This window comes from Miscanthus floridulus, chromosome 16 (assembly GCF_019320115.1).
Source record: "Miscanthus floridulus cultivar M001 chromosome 16, ASM1932011v1, whole genome shotgun sequence".
NCBI lineage: Eukaryota > Viridiplantae > Streptophyta > Magnoliopsida > Poales > Poaceae > Miscanthus > Miscanthus floridulus.
This window is the reverse complement of record NC_089595.1, coordinates 8,889,640-8,905,749: the sequence shown is the minus strand read 5'-3', so window position 1 is coordinate 8,905,749 and position 16,110 is coordinate 8,889,640. Positions and strand designations below refer to the sequence as shown.

Below are 16,110 nucleotides of genomic sequence, written 5' to 3'. Positions count from 1 at the left end.
GTCTAAATATAAATCATTACAAGAAGTAGAGGCATTCTTTTTAGGCATGTTAAAGATGAAACTTTTCTTTTTGGACGCCTTGGTGGGGGTTGTACCGATGGCTTCAAGATTAGCAACTTTAATAGTTAGACCATCACAATATTTACACATGGTTTCCATTTTAGCAAGCAAACTTTTATAAGTATTTTGTGATCTAACTAACTTTTCTTTTAATTTTTTATTTTTCTTTACAAGTTGCTCATCATTGATTATGCATGCATTTGTTGTTGCACTAGCCTCAAGTTGCTCAATTTTAGTAGATAATTCAACATTGAGATTAGCAAAGTTCTCATATTGTTTAAGCAAAGTTTTGTATGCTTCTTATGAACTATCTAGCTTTTCTTTTAATTTTTCGAGCTTCTTTTATTGACTAGTGCAAACTTTAACATAATTAAGATTTTGTTGCACAATTTTATCATAAGAAGGCATTTCACCATCACTATCACTCTCACTAGAGGATGAGCTTTCGTTACCTCATGCCATAAGGCACACACGAGAAGAGCTTGATGATGAGTGCTTGTGGCCTCGCCTCTTGTGATGGTGTTCTTCTTCACTTGAAGAATCATCCTATGACCTTATTGATGTGAGGGCTTCGTTCTTGCATGCCTTTTTATTTGACTTGGGTGTGGGCTGTTTGAACAAACTTCCACAAAGTGCCCCAACTCGCCGCATCCATAGCATCATCTATTTCTTTGCTCATTTCTTTGATTGGTGAAAATGAGATCTTGAATTTGGATGGGCACACCCTTGACATTGAGCCTTTGGATCATCTTCTCCACCTTGTTGATTAGTTTGATTGATTCTTCATCAAGGTCGGAGGTGGAGGAGAAAGATTGATCATCTTCACTTGAATCTTCATCATTGTCATCATCGTCCTCATCTTCTTCTTCATCTTCACTTGAGGAGCTTGAGCTTGAGCTTGTCTCAATTTGCTTGCTCTTCATCTTCTTTTTCTCGCTACATGTGAGAGCTTTGCCTTTGCTTGATGAAGAGGCTTCTTCTTGACCCATCTTACGTGACATTTCAAATGCCACTATCTTGCCAATGACTATGCCCGGGGTCATGGTGCTCAAGTCCTTCATGTTGTGAAGGATGGTAATGATGCTTGCATATTTCTTTTGTGGTAGCACGGAGATGATCTTCCTCACGATGTCTGCATTATCTAGCTTTGTTAATCCTATTGAATGGAGCTCATTGATAATTAGATTCAAACGAGAAAATATACCACGAACAAACTCATCATCATTCATTGTAAAGGAATCAAAATTTTGTTTAGCTAGACAATGTTTTTGCTCACGGACATTAGATGTGCCGTCATGGAGCTCTTGAAGTTTTAACCAAATTTCATGTGCCGTATTTAAAGTGAACACTTGGTTAAACACATCCATGCTAAATGATTTAAACAAGCAATTCTTAGCTCTATTATTGAAATACGTTTCCTTTTCTTCACTCTTTGTGGGTTTACCGAAATTTTTAATGGGTTTCATCCCATCACGAGTGACTCTCCAAATACTCAAATCAACCGCCTCAAGGTGGTAAGCCATTCTAGCTTTATAATAGGGGAAGTTAGTGCCGTCAAAGTGCGGAGGCCTAGAGGTATCCATCCCAACCACTCTAAATAGCGTCGGCTCAACGGCGGTTAAGCCAAAGGTCCAAATTGAGCCAACCGACTCTGATACCACTTGTAGGGGACCGTGATGCCTAAGAGGGGGGTGAATTAGGCAACTTAAAAATCTAACTCTCAACTATGGCCTCTTTTTCTAACCTTAGCAAAACATATGCAAAAGATAAACTATCTAAATGTGCAACTATGGTTTTGCTAGTGTGTTGCTATCTCTACCGTAAAAGGAGTAATACAATCAATGTAAATGCGGAAGCTAAAGAGTAAGGTAGAGATATGCAAACTCCCGTCGATGACTCCAGTATTTTTACCAAGGTATCGAGAAGCAAGCAAGTTCCCCCTAGTCCTCGTTGGAGCCCCTCGCAAGGGCTAAGCTTCCGGTCGGGTAACTCCATAGATAGCCTCGGGCCTTCCCCACGCGTAAGTGGGTCTTCGACGTGCCTTCCGGCAAGTCTCTCCCGAATGCTCCCCGCCATCTTCACAACCAAGCTTTCGGCCGAAACGCCGCGGACCTTGTTCACTCTGGTACACGGTGGTGGCCACACCACAAATGTGGTTGGTGTGATCTCACATGACTACAAGCCCCTCTGATGTACAACAATGGTGCGCACAAGCATCGAGTGGTAAGAGGTATGCAAACCTCACTAAACACTAGGCCTAAACCAAGAGCAAGCGCATAAGTGGTGGTCTAATCAACCTAAGCACTTTGCAAAGCACCTACGCTAATCATCTAATGAATCACTAAGCACTATGTAAGTGGAGATCACTAAAATGATGTATCAACACCCTTGATATGTTTCCTAAGCTCCACACTACTCAAATGGCCGGTTGGGGGTCTATTTATAGGCCCCACTGAGAAAGTAGCTGTTGGGGACGAAATCTCACTTTTCTGCTACTGATTGGACTCTGGCCAGCGTCGGGTCAGCACTGACATGAAAACTGCTCTCTAGAACCTTACTGATGTTGGCCGGACTATGGCACCCAGCGTCCGGTCACTTTGCTGCTCAGCGTCCGGTCTAGCGTCCGGTCGCTGCTGCTGATGTCTGCTGTTGTCGAGCCTCTTGATCGGAGCGTCCGGTCACTTTCCACCAGCGTTCGGTCACCTCTGTGAGCTCGTTTCTTCGTGATCTTGTGTCTGGCTTGGTTCCTATATTCGTGCTTGGACTTTACTTGATATCTTGGGTCTTCTCTTGTGCTTCTAAGGACTTGCTTATGGTGTAGATCATCGGATCATCACGTCGCCTTCGTCCAAGTCACATCTTGCACCCTATTGAACTACAAAACAATCACTTGCAAATTCACTAGTCCAATTTGGTTGTGTTGGTCATCAAACACCAAAATCCAAAAGTAAATGGGCCTAGGGTCCATTTTCCTTACAGGGCACTCGGCAAAGACGTTGTCGAGTACCTAAAAAACACTCGGCAAACTATTTTTCCAAAAAAATAAAAAAAAGACACGCCGACACCACGCTCGCACCACCAGCACCGCCACCGTCCCCTCTGCCGCCTGGGGTGCGCTGGATCTGGAGCTCAAGGTGGCGGAGCTCGTCGGATCCGCCACCCGCCTGCCGGATCTGGAGCTCGAGGTGGTGGAGCTCGCCGGATCCACGCTGCCAGGCCAGAGGGAGCTCTTCGGAGGGAGAGAGGAGAGAGGGCGTGCCAGAGATGACATAGAGCTGAGGTGGAGGAGGAGCGCCGCATCGCCGGCCCGACGTCGGTGGAGGAGCGTCGCCACCTCGCTCGCGCCTGGTTGATCCGGGCTACTCCACACCGGATCCAGGCTGCTCCTCGCTGGGGCGCGCCAGATCCACCGTCGGAGCGCCGTCGGAGCAGACCTCTGCCACCAGGAGACGCGTCGCCGGAGCAGACCTCTACCCTGCTTGCCGGCTGCCGCCTCCATCCCCAGAGAGAGAGAGGAGAGAGGGCGCGGGTGCGGCAGCGCCGGAGATCCATCGGGAGGGAGGAGAGAGAGAGAGGGCGTGGAGGATGAGAGAGAGGGCGCAGGCGGATCTAGGGAGGGAGGAGGAGAGAGGGTGCGGGCGCGACGGCGCCGGATATCCGCCGGGAGGGAGGAGGAGAGAGAGGGGGCGGGCGGTTTTGGGGAGGGAGGAGGAGAGAGAGGGCGCGGGCAGTTCTGGCGAGGGAGGAGGAGAGAGGGCGCGGGCGCGGGCGTGGCGTTAATTAAGTTAGTTTTTTTATTTGCCGAGTGTTCTAGATTTGGGCACTCGGCAAAGTTTTTTTTTCATTTTTTTCTCATTTTTCCCAGAAAAAAATGTTTTATTTCTTTGCCGAGTGTAAAAAATAAAACATTCGGCAAACCTTCTCTTTGCCGAGTATTTTTTTTTTACACTCGGTAAACCTTCTCTTTGCCGAGTGTTTCTTTTTTCCGAGTGTTTTTAGCGCAGCACTCGATAAAGAACTTGTTCGCCGAGTGCTCGAGGAAAAACACTCGGCAAACCTACGAATACTCGGCAAATTTAACGTTTCCGGTAGTGATCTTATAGCTCTTTAGTCGTTGGAATACACCTGAGTTGCAGTTCCTAACATTGCTGATCAGCTATATCCTGATTCGTGAGTAGCCATGGCGGTGGCAATTTCCCTGGCCACGAGGAGTCACGCCGCGACCACAAATTATTTCGCCTACGAGGTTACCGAATAAATAGGATCGAGGTTCAGAGTAGCTACGCTCTGAAAGGAAACCAAAACAGTAGAAAGGAAGGGAGTACCTACACTCTGAAAGTAGAAAATGATCGAGCACTAGTCCAGCCTTAGAATCAAATAAACGCTTGTTTAGCAGAAGCTTTCGAAGAAGAAGATAGGATTTCCGTCAAAAAAAAAAGAAGAAGATAGGATGAGCGCACTCCCTGATGAGTGATGATATCCTGCTCCACTTCCTGGAGCGCATATACAGTTATCCTGCTCCACTTCCTGGAGCGCATATACAGTGTTCCAGGCCAGCACACTCTCCTGGTCCTGGTGATGGGCTCATCTCCCTCGCTCGCTCATCTCCTGTGCACCTGCACGGTGGATCAGGTATTCAGGTCATGGCCGCCTACACAGCATCTCTCCCCTAAATTCAGTAACCTCATAAATGTTTTGTCTCTACAACATTTTCGTTGAGTGTGACCTCAATTGGACTGACTATCGCCCTGTTCGTTTGGGCTTGTCTAGCTGATAAGCCATGACTGAAAATACTGTTGGTTGATTTGGTGTGAGAGAAAAGTACGGTTCGTTGACTGAAAAAGTACGATTTATAAGTCAAACAAGCCCAAACGATGTCCTTACAGCTGAGCGTCCTTGTTGCCATCAATTGTAACACTTCCCTTTGCCTTCTGACTTTCTCAGACTAATTTGTGGAAGATGTCTCGGTGCTTTGTAATTGCCTAGAAAGAAATCATGGTTATCTATAGTAAACTGCAATGGTTAAATTTAAGCTGACCATATATTTCATTTGGTCATGCAATTTTATTCCCACAAAAGCATAAAAAGTAGGAGTATATTGCTGCATGATAACTTTTACCATATATAAATTGTTTCTGGAACATACACAAGCATATTCGTGAAAAGGAAACAGGAAAATAGGCAGTCAAAGAACCTAACCTACTACTTTGCCTACTGATGAATGCTGACCTAAAACAGGGTTTCGCTTCTCCTCGTGTACTACTTGTTTTTTCGTCTATGTACATTCCGCCAAAACAGGCTGATGACATATATAGATAGCTTTGTGTTGTATCCAGCATTGTAGTGCCAATAAAATAATAATGGCTGCTGGCCTTTTTGCATCACCCAGTATATATGATCTTGTTGGATATGTTCTTCGTTTGATAATTTGCTTGTGGTGAGTAGTGATGCTGGAGTCTTGCAGTTTTCTACAAGTTCCATGATGGCACAGGTCAACCTCAAGTCAGTATGCAGACCGGGTTGAGGCTGCTGATGACACACGCTCAGAGCTCTTCACGTTGTATCGCTCATACACTTTTTCCCGGTTCTCATTCCACCAATTTTCCGCCTGATGCTCACCAAAACGTCTTCGGCTGCGAAAGGTAGATTTTAAGAAAGGCAAGAATTCAAATAACTTTGGAAAGAAATACTGGCTTGTCAATGTCAGTCAATACAGCAGTCCTGGATAGCTATACAGTATTACTTGCTGCTACATGTAATGGAAAAGGTACTCGTACGCCTGCTCAGAGAATAATAATGCAGCCTTTATTTCTCTAAAAAGAATGTGTGGTTTGGAACATTTTTGTGTTCAACAATTTAATGACAAATGCGCTTTAGTTCTTGTTTGGCTGCATGTTCTGAAGTGCCCAGTTACTGTATAGTGTCAGGAAAAGTGAAGTGATGTGAAGAGTGCTAATTTAATAATAAAGCGACTAAAACAATGCAAATGTCAAGATTTGTATGCTGTATATGAAAAATGCAACTGTACAAGGGATTAGTCCACAAAACAGAGATAAATTATAGCTAAATCACCTGAAGCGAACCCTCTTCAGATCCCGGGTCCCATCACGGAGGGTTGTGAGTGTTATGTATACGCCGGGTTCATACTGCTCGATCCATTCAGCCTGAACTTGGTTGCTTGGTAATGATATCGTGCCTCGAGGCTTGTAGCCATCCTCACCGCTTTGAAGGGACATAGCATCCATGCTCACATTATCATCCGCTCTACTGCCTGCTGTCAGCATCTCATCGCTGCTGCTGCGTGCTCTTCGATTAGGAAAATCTGAGTCGTGAGGACTGGTAATTCTTAGGCTGTGAGTGCTGCAGTCACTATGTTCACTCACATTACCCAGTAATTTATGTTGGCCTGAGATTCCATTGCAATGCGATGATCGTCCAGAGCTTGGACTATGTGCAATTGAAGCATTGAGCAACTCATTCCGTGTCTGGTGAATTCCATTCATGCTAGAGTAGCTAGCAACATGTGACTCAATGCCATTCGGAATATGTGATTGCTTTGTCTCATTGACATTATAGGCCCCATGATCTGGTGGTAATCTCTCAGCCATATCCTTCAGCTACACAAGTCAGAAAAAGGCACACGACAATAAGGATTTAACATTTGTTAAAACAACATACCCACTCATGTATTTAGTTATCTTAAATATACAAGTGACTCCAGTTAACATTTAGCAGGTTCTTAAGTTCTTTGTAGCAAAGATGATTGTGACAGCATATAGAAATAACACATATCCGATCCGACACTGTTCTTCCCAGAAAAAGAAAACAGGAATTTAACAACAAGACACTGTTCTAGAAAGCGATTTTCAAACATTGAAAAACTTGACAAGTTGAGTACTTTGTTAGTTGAGTCAGTAAAACATCACAAACCATGAGAAACTAGCAAAATATTAGATTTTACCTGAGCGGTTAAAGATTTTATAACTTCTTTTGCAGCTTTGGATTTTGCAGATTCTTCGGCAACCAGTGTCATGGCCTCTTGTACCTTTTTTGCTGATTTTTGAAGCTCAAGTTCTTGAAGCTCGCAACGATTTCTCAGGTTATCAACCTAATAATGGATAAAAGTACTAATTGTTGCCACATGATAAACATAAAAAAACAAAGGTTCTGCTGAATAATGAGGAATACACACCTGTGCACCCAGTCTTTCAACTTCCTGATTTAAGAGCTCATTTGCTTTAACAATATTATCAGTAGCACTTTTTGAGAGAGAAAGACCATGGGCTGTTGGAACTGGTGTAGTAGAACGTGGTGGACTGGGCTTGCGAGAGAAAGGGGAAACAGCTCTTGAAGTAGTAACTGACCGAGCTGCAGATATGCGTACTGCTCTAGGAGCTGATCTGTTCATGCCCAAGCCACCAGATAAAGCAATATCACTCAGCTGCAGGAGCGAACTAACTTGAGGATTCCGGAGAAATGATAGCCCATCAGTTTTCTTCCCTTGCCATGCTGCCTTGATATCCAAATTTCGAATCATATCCATATTACTAGGCAAACTAGCCTTTCCTACTTTAGCATCACCATTGCTTTCAACAGGTTGGTAGGGAACAGGGTCTTTCCTCCGGTTAGCTGCATTAGGATCCGAGGCATTATTCAACTTCAAGAAACATGAATCACAAACACGGTAAGGTTTCCCAGGACTAGGAGCCAGTGCTGCTCTCAAAGCCTTCCGCGAGGTGCAGGCATTGCAATGGACAAGTCCACAATTATAGCAGTTACGCCTCTTTCGAGTAAACCCAAATGGCTGTCGACATGAGGAACACTGTGATTGGTCAGCTCCAGAAACCCATTTATATTGACAAATAGCAGCAGTGAAGTTTGCACCACAGGCTATGTACCTAACAGCTCTATCTTTCAAGGCTTCAACCAGTGTAGGCACCTTCCGATCCTCTATGTCTCCATGACCCAATCTTCCATTAGCTCCCTTTCCCCATGTAAAAACTTCATTCCTACCTGTCAAAACTACGACATGGTAGGAGCCACAAGCAATTTGGATAACTTGCTCACCCACAATCTTGTCTTCAACTAAACAAGGTATCCTTCCATCTGAATGAGGATTTCCGAGCTGACCATAAACAGCATTACCCATGCTCAAGACTTGTCCAGAAGTTGTCAAGGCAACAGTAAAACTGTGACCACATGCTACCCTGTAAAAATCATGATCAATAAGCGTAGCCACGCAAGTCGGCTTAAGTCGAGTTTCTTTGTCACCATGACCAAGTCGATGCTTGTCACCATCTCCCCATGTGAACAGCTTTCCAGCAGATAGTTTTACACTTGAACTGGACCGAGTGACAATAACCTCCACAATAGCTGCAGTGTGCCATACACCACATGCCACAGCAATTGTTTTCAACCCTGATAGTGACTCTACCTCCCTTGGGTAAGAAACATTTTTCAGATCTCCGTGGCCTAATACACCAAATGAACCGTCCCCAAAGGTAAACAATTGGCCCATGGATGTTATCAAGGCTGTATGCCAGGTCCCACACGAAACATAAGCAACTTGAAGAACATCCAATGCTCCAGAAACCCTCTTAGGTATCCAGTGTCCTACATCATTGCCATGCCCGAGAAGCCCAACATTGTGAGTTCCATCTCCCCAGGTATAAAGCTCACCCGTTGTTGTAACAGCACAAGTATGAAATTCCCCACAGGCAACAAAATCTACATTGGAAACTGTCAAAGACTCAACCAGACGAGGGCGAACACAATCTTCTCGTGTTCCATGGCCAAGGCGGCCTCCAGAATCTTCACCCCATGTAAAAACCTCACCATTTTTCATGACCAATGCAGCATGCTTAACCCCACAATCTACATGATACACATCAAGAACTAAATTGGACTCCAATGGCTTCGGGAGGAGGATGTCAGTCCTGCCAGTTGAACTAATTACAGTATCAGAACCAGTTCGTACTGAAGTATCGCAGACAACCTCACCCCATACATACACATCCCCTAATGAATCACATTCATCTTGTGCAGAACCATGGCTAGATGTACTTGGGGCGCTAGAAATGCTTGCTCTGAGAACATCTGAAGATGACCCCTTTGTGAGCATATTGTTGCATCTGCTCACAATGCAACCATAAAGCTAGTAGAGTAGTACCAATGTAGAAACAGAATCGCTACTGCCAGTGATGTAGCGCAACAATGCTGAGTTGATGATAGAGGTGCTAGAATAAAGTGGGCATGGCAAATACCTACACATATTTAACAGAAATGCATAAAAACACTGCAGAAGAGCAAATTGGAGAACAGGTAAAACTTTATGCAAAAGAAAAAGGGCAGAAAAGTATGTGCACATTGAAGATTACGGTACTACATCCAAACTAGGTGTAAATAAGAATAACAAGTTTTCCCAGCAATATCCAGGGAAAAATCCAAATCAATTATTAAATATAAATAAAGGTCGATTTTAGAATTGATTAACAATTATTCTGGATAGGACTTGACCAAGCTCGCACCTTTCACTGCCAGAACATATCATGAACAGACCACATTTAAATTGGATAAATCAGATAGTGCCCTATGACTCCATTGAAATTGGCCAAATAAAAACCACCATGAGTATAACTATTACCAACAGTTACTGGACAGAAACCATAACCGCCAGCTGACCAAGATTTTTGTAAAAGCAGAATGAAACCCTGTCCCAGAACCATGATAGAAGAGTTCACCAAAAAGGGATAAGCCTGCTAAATTTTACACATATATCTTTATGAAAATAGCTCCTCTGATATTTAAATGAAGTGACTCCTTTTAATCAGACTTGATGAGCATCAGACAAGTAGGTTTCACATTTTTGTATTAAAAAACTGGGTGAACCCACAATGTATGCCAACAAACAATTTAATGCTGGCAACTTGAAATACTCCACTACATCCTTTTATTCCCCCAAGATAACCATAATCTGCACACCAACAGAAGCCTAACTTCAATGAAGGTGTGGGCGTGTGGCAAACTGGCAACATGCCAACCGTCAGCATCACATTTTTTTTGTCTGTGTGAGCACTTCTAATGGCATCGTCTATTGACATGTAAATCCACACCACCTGGTGCAATCTAAAAAAAAAACAAGATGATGCAAACAGAGAAAGCATTCCTCAGCCAAGTAGCTTAGCAGTACATTAGCATCGCAGCTAAAATCATCAAGTCGTGAAGACTGACAAATGCAGACCCGAACTGCATTCAGGCAACTTTCCTCCCAACGTTACCAAACCAAATCGGTATCAGGCGTGGCTGTAATATGTAAACTACCTACTCAAATTGCCGAGAAACATTAACGACAGAACCGCAGGGACTAGAAATCCGGAAAATCGACACACTAGATTCTGCCAGAAATGCGGGAAGGAGCCCCCTTTCTGGCGAAACAGCGAAAAGAACCAAACTTTGCAGAGGAACGAGAAAGATTCGCGTACCACACAAGCTCCTGGGGGCGACGAAGCGTCAGGTCTCCACGCTCCCAAGAGGGGAAGAACTCTCCTGCCCCTGACGGCTGCCGCACTCCCTACAAGATGGGATCCACCCGGCCGGAGGCCGGAGCGCCGCCGGAAGCCGGGAGGACGCCGGCTGGCGTGCACCGAGGATGGATGGAATCAATGCGCCTGCCAGCTCCCCCCTCTTCCCTCTCTCGCTTTCTCACCTTGTGTGCTGTTGATCACGAGGGATGTGCTCCCCCTGTTTGTTCTTTCTTTCCTTCTCTCTCTACGCCTCCTCTCCCATTACTCAGCTCACCCCGTTCCTGCTGCTTTCTTTCTCCTTTTGGGCACTCCGGCTCACCCGGCGGTGATGTCTGTACTCATCTCCCCCACATGGCCATGCCCACGCCCATCCATCTTGTTTGTGCTCATGCTTTGGACTCTTCACTGTGCTTAGCTTGTTTTTCTAAGTGCTCACTTGACCGTATCTGCTGGCCTGGCTTGTGACTTCTCACAAGTAGCCAGCTGGTCGTTAGTCTAGGGAATAGTCCGTTTTTTATGCTGTTGGTATGATCGAGTTGCTCCTCCTGTAAATGCAATTTTATTCCTGCGACGGGCACTAGGCAAAGGGTTTGATTACTGTTGATCAGAACCGGGTCTCGGCTGATAAGTCGGTCTTAACTGATTTATCATCAGAAAAGAAAAAAAAATACTATAGATTCTTGCCGTCGGCGGATAAGTTTAAGCAAATGGATGGTCTTGCCCACCCACTAACAGACAGACACATCTGCTTCTTTGCTTCTGAAGAAACTGTTGCACATTTGTACTATTATTGTTTGGTTTGGGACTCGTTTAGATTGTGAAAAAATTTCAACCTGATGAATAATACCACTTTTGTCTTATTTGGCAAATATTGTCCAATCGTGGATCAACTAGGCTCAAAAGATTCATCTCGTGATTTCCAACTAAACTGTGTAATTAGTTATTTTTTTTACCTACATTTAATACTCCATACAAGCGGCTAAAAATTGATGTGATGGAGAGAGAGTAAAAAAACTTAGAATTTGGATGGCATCTAAAAAAGGCCTTGATGCCAGTCTGATGATTATAAGATCTAGCAGCCTCTCTTTAGTATATGTAAAATTTAGAAAAGGAAAAAATGGTATTGACATGTACCAATGGCTAGTATAGCTCGAGTGACTAGATAATTTTGTTTACACATAGAATGATTAACAAATGCTGCTGTAATTAATTAGCTATCTGATGAGGTGCACTAGTAGAGAAACGCCCTTTGATCCAGCTTGAAATTTAGTTTTAGTTTCGGTATTTTTCGTGTTCGGGGCTAGAGAGATCTTTAGTCCCGGTTTGTAGATCCAACCGGGACTAAAGGTCCCTGCCCAACGGCTACTGCGGCAGGCTTTTGCTGCATGGGACCTTTAGTCCCGGTTGGTGCTACTAATCGAGACTAAAGGTTAACTTTTATTTTCGGTTGGTCCCTCCAACCAGGAGTAAAAGTCTACTCCGGGCTGGAGGCTCCGTCCGGAACTAGAAAGGAACATTTAGTCCCGGTTGCTGTCTCTAATCGGGACTACAGTTCCCCTCCTATATAGCCTTTTTTTTTCTCTCCGAGCCCGAGCCACTTCGAGCTCAGTGTTCTTGCTTCATCGCTGGCCTCTCTTCTTCCTCATCATCGGTAATCACAAGATTTTCTTCGATTCCTCCATCGATTCTTCGATTATAAAGGTTATCAACTTTATACTCTCATATTTCATCAGTAGCATATCTCATTTTGTGGACTAGATATATGTGGTTTTTTATGGTGGATTTTTTTGTTTGTAAGCCATTTAAGCTCAAAATCACTTTAAAGTTTGCATATTTGGATGAAGGAAGGTTAAAGTAGTTATTCAAAACTAGTATTCAGCTTTCATTTCTAGCATGCATGGCACACTTCATGGTTTAGAGATATAGAGAATTTTAGAGTTTTTTAATTTTATTTGTTTATAAAATGAGAAATTTATATTATATAAAAAATGAGTATAGAGAGTAGATGGCAACTGCTTCTGGGTCCTCGGCCTCTCATCGGGTTCCAAAGCGACTGAGGCCGGATCTCCCTCTCATTGATGCGGCAAGTGTGAAGAGAAGATTGTGATGGAGTACCGGGTGAGGAAGGAGTGTCCCAACAAGGGTTGTATCTTCTACAAGTGTCCGGATCGCAATGTGAGTTATTTTGTCGCATTTGATGATTATGGTTAATTTATACTTATTTTCACGATGATTGTGATTAAAGTTCTAATTTTTTTTGTTTTAATTTCAGTGGGATGACACTGGATGTTCAGGCTGGTACTAGAAGGAAGAGTATGTTGAACACGTGCAAAACTCTCTTGCACATGCGGCTACGGTGGCTAATGAGGCAGTGATCCTGCGGAAGAAGCCTATAGATGTTGAACAAACGCATGATCTATCTGTTTTAGTTGGGATTGGTCGCGAAATTCTTATGCTACTGAAGTGCATTTTAGCTTTAGTTTTTTTAGTGGTAGTTGGGATTGTCTATATTGTAGCGAGACTTTCATAAATTAATACCTTGTGTGGTGGCATACATGTCGTATAATTAACTAATTATGTTCTAGGTTTTAATATGGTATGTATGCCATGTAATGCAGATGAGCTGGCATTGGATATACAATGCTGATCGTCGCTCTCAAAAGTTCATTGAGGGCGTGCATTCTTTCTTACGTGTGGCCGAGGCAAACAAACGCGATGGTTTCATGTGCTGCCCATGTGCCATATGTAAGAATTTAAAGGAATATGCTAGCTCAAGGAGTCTTCATTCACACTTGTTGAAGTCGGGTTTCATGCCAAACTATATTTGTTGGATGAAGCACGGAGAAACCGGGGTTGTAATGGAAGAAGGTGAAGAAGAACAATGGGACGATGATGACATTATTACTGAATATGGTGCCTTCAATAATACTGCAATGGGGGAAGCTAAAGAAGAGGTAGTGGCAGAAGATGAGCCCGCTGATGATCTTGGTCAGGTCATTCATGACGCACAAAGAGAATGCAAAAGTGAAAAGGAGAAGATCAAGTTCGAGCGCATGATAGAGGATCACAAGAAATTGCTATACCCAACTTGTGATGCGGGGCAGAAAAAGTTGGGTACCACACTGGAATTATTGCAATAGAAGGCAAAGAATGGTGTATCTGATAAGAAATTTGGGGAGTTACTAAAAATCCAAAAACAGATGCTTCTGAAGGATAACGAATTGCCCATCACTACGTACGAAGCAAAACAGGTAGTCTGCCCTTTGGGATTAGAAATTCAGAAGATACATGCATGTCCTAATGACTACATCCTCTACTGTGATGAGGAGTACAAGAAGTTAGATGTATGCCCTGTATGTCATGCATCGCGGTATAAGATCAGGCGAGATGACCCTGGTGATGTTGAGGGCGAACGTCCCACGAAGAAAATCACTGCCAAGATTATGTGGTATGCTCCTATAATACCATGCTTGAAATGTCTGTTCAGAAACAAAGACCATGCAAAGTTGTTATGATGGCACAAAGAAGACCGTAAGGTAGACAATATGTTGAGACACCATGCCGATGGGTCCCAGTGGAGAGCAATCGATAGAGAATTCCTAGAGTTTGCAAATGACGTAAAAAACTTAAGGTTTGCATTAAGTACGGATAGTATGAATCCTTTCAGGGAGCAGAGCAGTAGTCATAGCACTTGGCCTGTTACTCTATATATCTACAACCTTCCTCCCTGGTTATGCATGAAGCGTAAGTTTATTATGATGCTAGTGCTCATCCAAGGCCCAAGGCAACCTAGCAATAACATCGATGTGTACCTAAGGCCACTAGTTGAAGAACTTCTACTTTTGTGGAACAGACCAGGTGTACGTGTGTGGGATGAGCACAAACAGGAGCACTTTCACCTGCGAGCATTGTTGTTCGTAACAATCAATGATTGGTCTGCTCTAAGTAATCTTTTAGGACAATCAAACAAGGGATATAATGCATGCACGCACTGTTTCGATGACATTAAAGGTATATTCTTGAAAAAATATTGAAAGGTCGTGTACCTTGGCCATCGTTGATTTCTTCCTACGAATCACCCCCTAAGAAAGAAAGGCAAGCATTTTAAAGGTAAGGTAGACCACTAGACCAAGTCGGGCAACCGAACTGGTGAGGATGTACTCAATATGGTCAAGGATGTGAAAGTAGTATTTGGAAAGGCACATGGCAGTGAACCTGTTCTGAACAACGTCGACGATCACGCACCCATGTGAAAGAAGAAGTCCATATTTTGGTAGCTATCCTATTAGCAAGTCCTAGAGGTCCGTAGCGCGATCGACGTGATACATCTGATGAAGAATCTTTGTGTGAACCTGCTAGGCTTCATGGGTGTGTATGAAAAGCCTAAGGACACACTTGAAGCACGACAGGACCTACGGTGTTTGAAAGAACGAGACAACCTACATCCAGAGAAGACAGATGATGGACACCATTACTTAAGTCATGCCAGTTACACTCTTAGCAAAGAAGAGAAGGAAAGCATGTTTGAATGCCTAGCAAGCATCAAGGTACCATCTGGATTCTCCTCGAATATAAAGGGTATAATAAATGTGCCAGAGAAGAAATTTTTAAACTTAAAGTCCCATGGCTGCCACGTGCTCATGACGTAATTGCTTCCAGTTGCATTAAGAGGAATTCTACCTCCAAATGTACGTCTAGCCACCGTGAAGCTATATGCATTCCTCAATGCAATTTCTTAGAAGGCAATCGATCCAATGGATCTAGCTAAACTACAGAATGATGTGGTTTAATGTCTTGTCAGCTTTGAGTTGATGTTCCCTCCTTCCTTCTTTAATATCATGACACACCTTCTAGTTCACCAGGTCAAGGAGATTAGCATTCTCAGTCCTATGTTCCTGCACAACATGTTCTCCTTTGAGAGGTTCATGGGAGTCCTAAAGAAATATGTTCACAGCCATGCTCGGCTGTACCACCCTAAATTTTACAACAATTGAAACTAGGGAAAATTGATTTACTAAGCATTTTTGTGAGCATTTAAATTTAGGAAGAATAATAAAGTTTATCAAATTAAAATTTAATATAGGTTAACAACAATGAATGTGCATTCATGCTGCTGCATATTAATTTTTGGAATGGTTTGGTTTGAACTCAAATTTGAACTTGATTTGAATTTTGTCTTCAAAATTGCTTTGGAAAGAAATTAGAAAAAAAAAATCTCTCCTCCTTCCTCTTTTCGGCCCTTGGCCTGCTTATCCCCTTCCCGGGCTGCGTTGCCTCCGCTCGGGCCGAAGCCCAGCGTTTTTTTTCTCAGCGCCAGCCAGGCCAGCTCGGTCTCCCTTTGCAGGCCGTTGGCCCAGCTAGACCCCAACCGCTGGCCCAGTTTCGCTGGCCAGCCGCAAGCCACGCCCACACAAGCCCCCTCTGCCCGCTGATAGCCCTGGCCCGTAGGTTAGGGGCTTCCCCTTCCTTTCACCGTGGCGGGGACTGACTCTACCTCCGCGCCGACGCCGCCGAGTCCGGAGCGGCC

The 16,110-nt window shown here is 43.8% G+C and overlaps 1 protein-coding gene across 1 annotated transcript; it reads right to left on the bottom strand.

Moving 5' to 3' along the window:
- Positions 1 to 5,082: 5,082 nt before the first annotated feature.
- Positions 5,083 to 11,041, bottom strand: LOC136512322 (PH, RCC1 and FYVE domains-containing protein 1-like). Its single transcript, XM_066506289.1, has 5 exons — positions 10,542 to 11,041; positions 7,253 to 9,323; positions 7,022 to 7,168; positions 6,133 to 6,677; positions 5,083 to 5,693 (listed from the first exon to the last, which is right to left on the bottom strand). Exons 2-5 carry the CDS (start codon positions 9,179 to 9,181, stop codon positions 5,564 to 5,566), a joined length of 2,751 nt encoding a protein of 916 aa, XP_066362386.1. The 5' UTR covers positions 9,182 to 9,323; positions 10,542 to 11,041; the 3' UTR covers positions 5,083 to 5,563.
- Between the last annotated feature and the right edge of the window lie 5,069 nt (positions 11,042 to 16,110).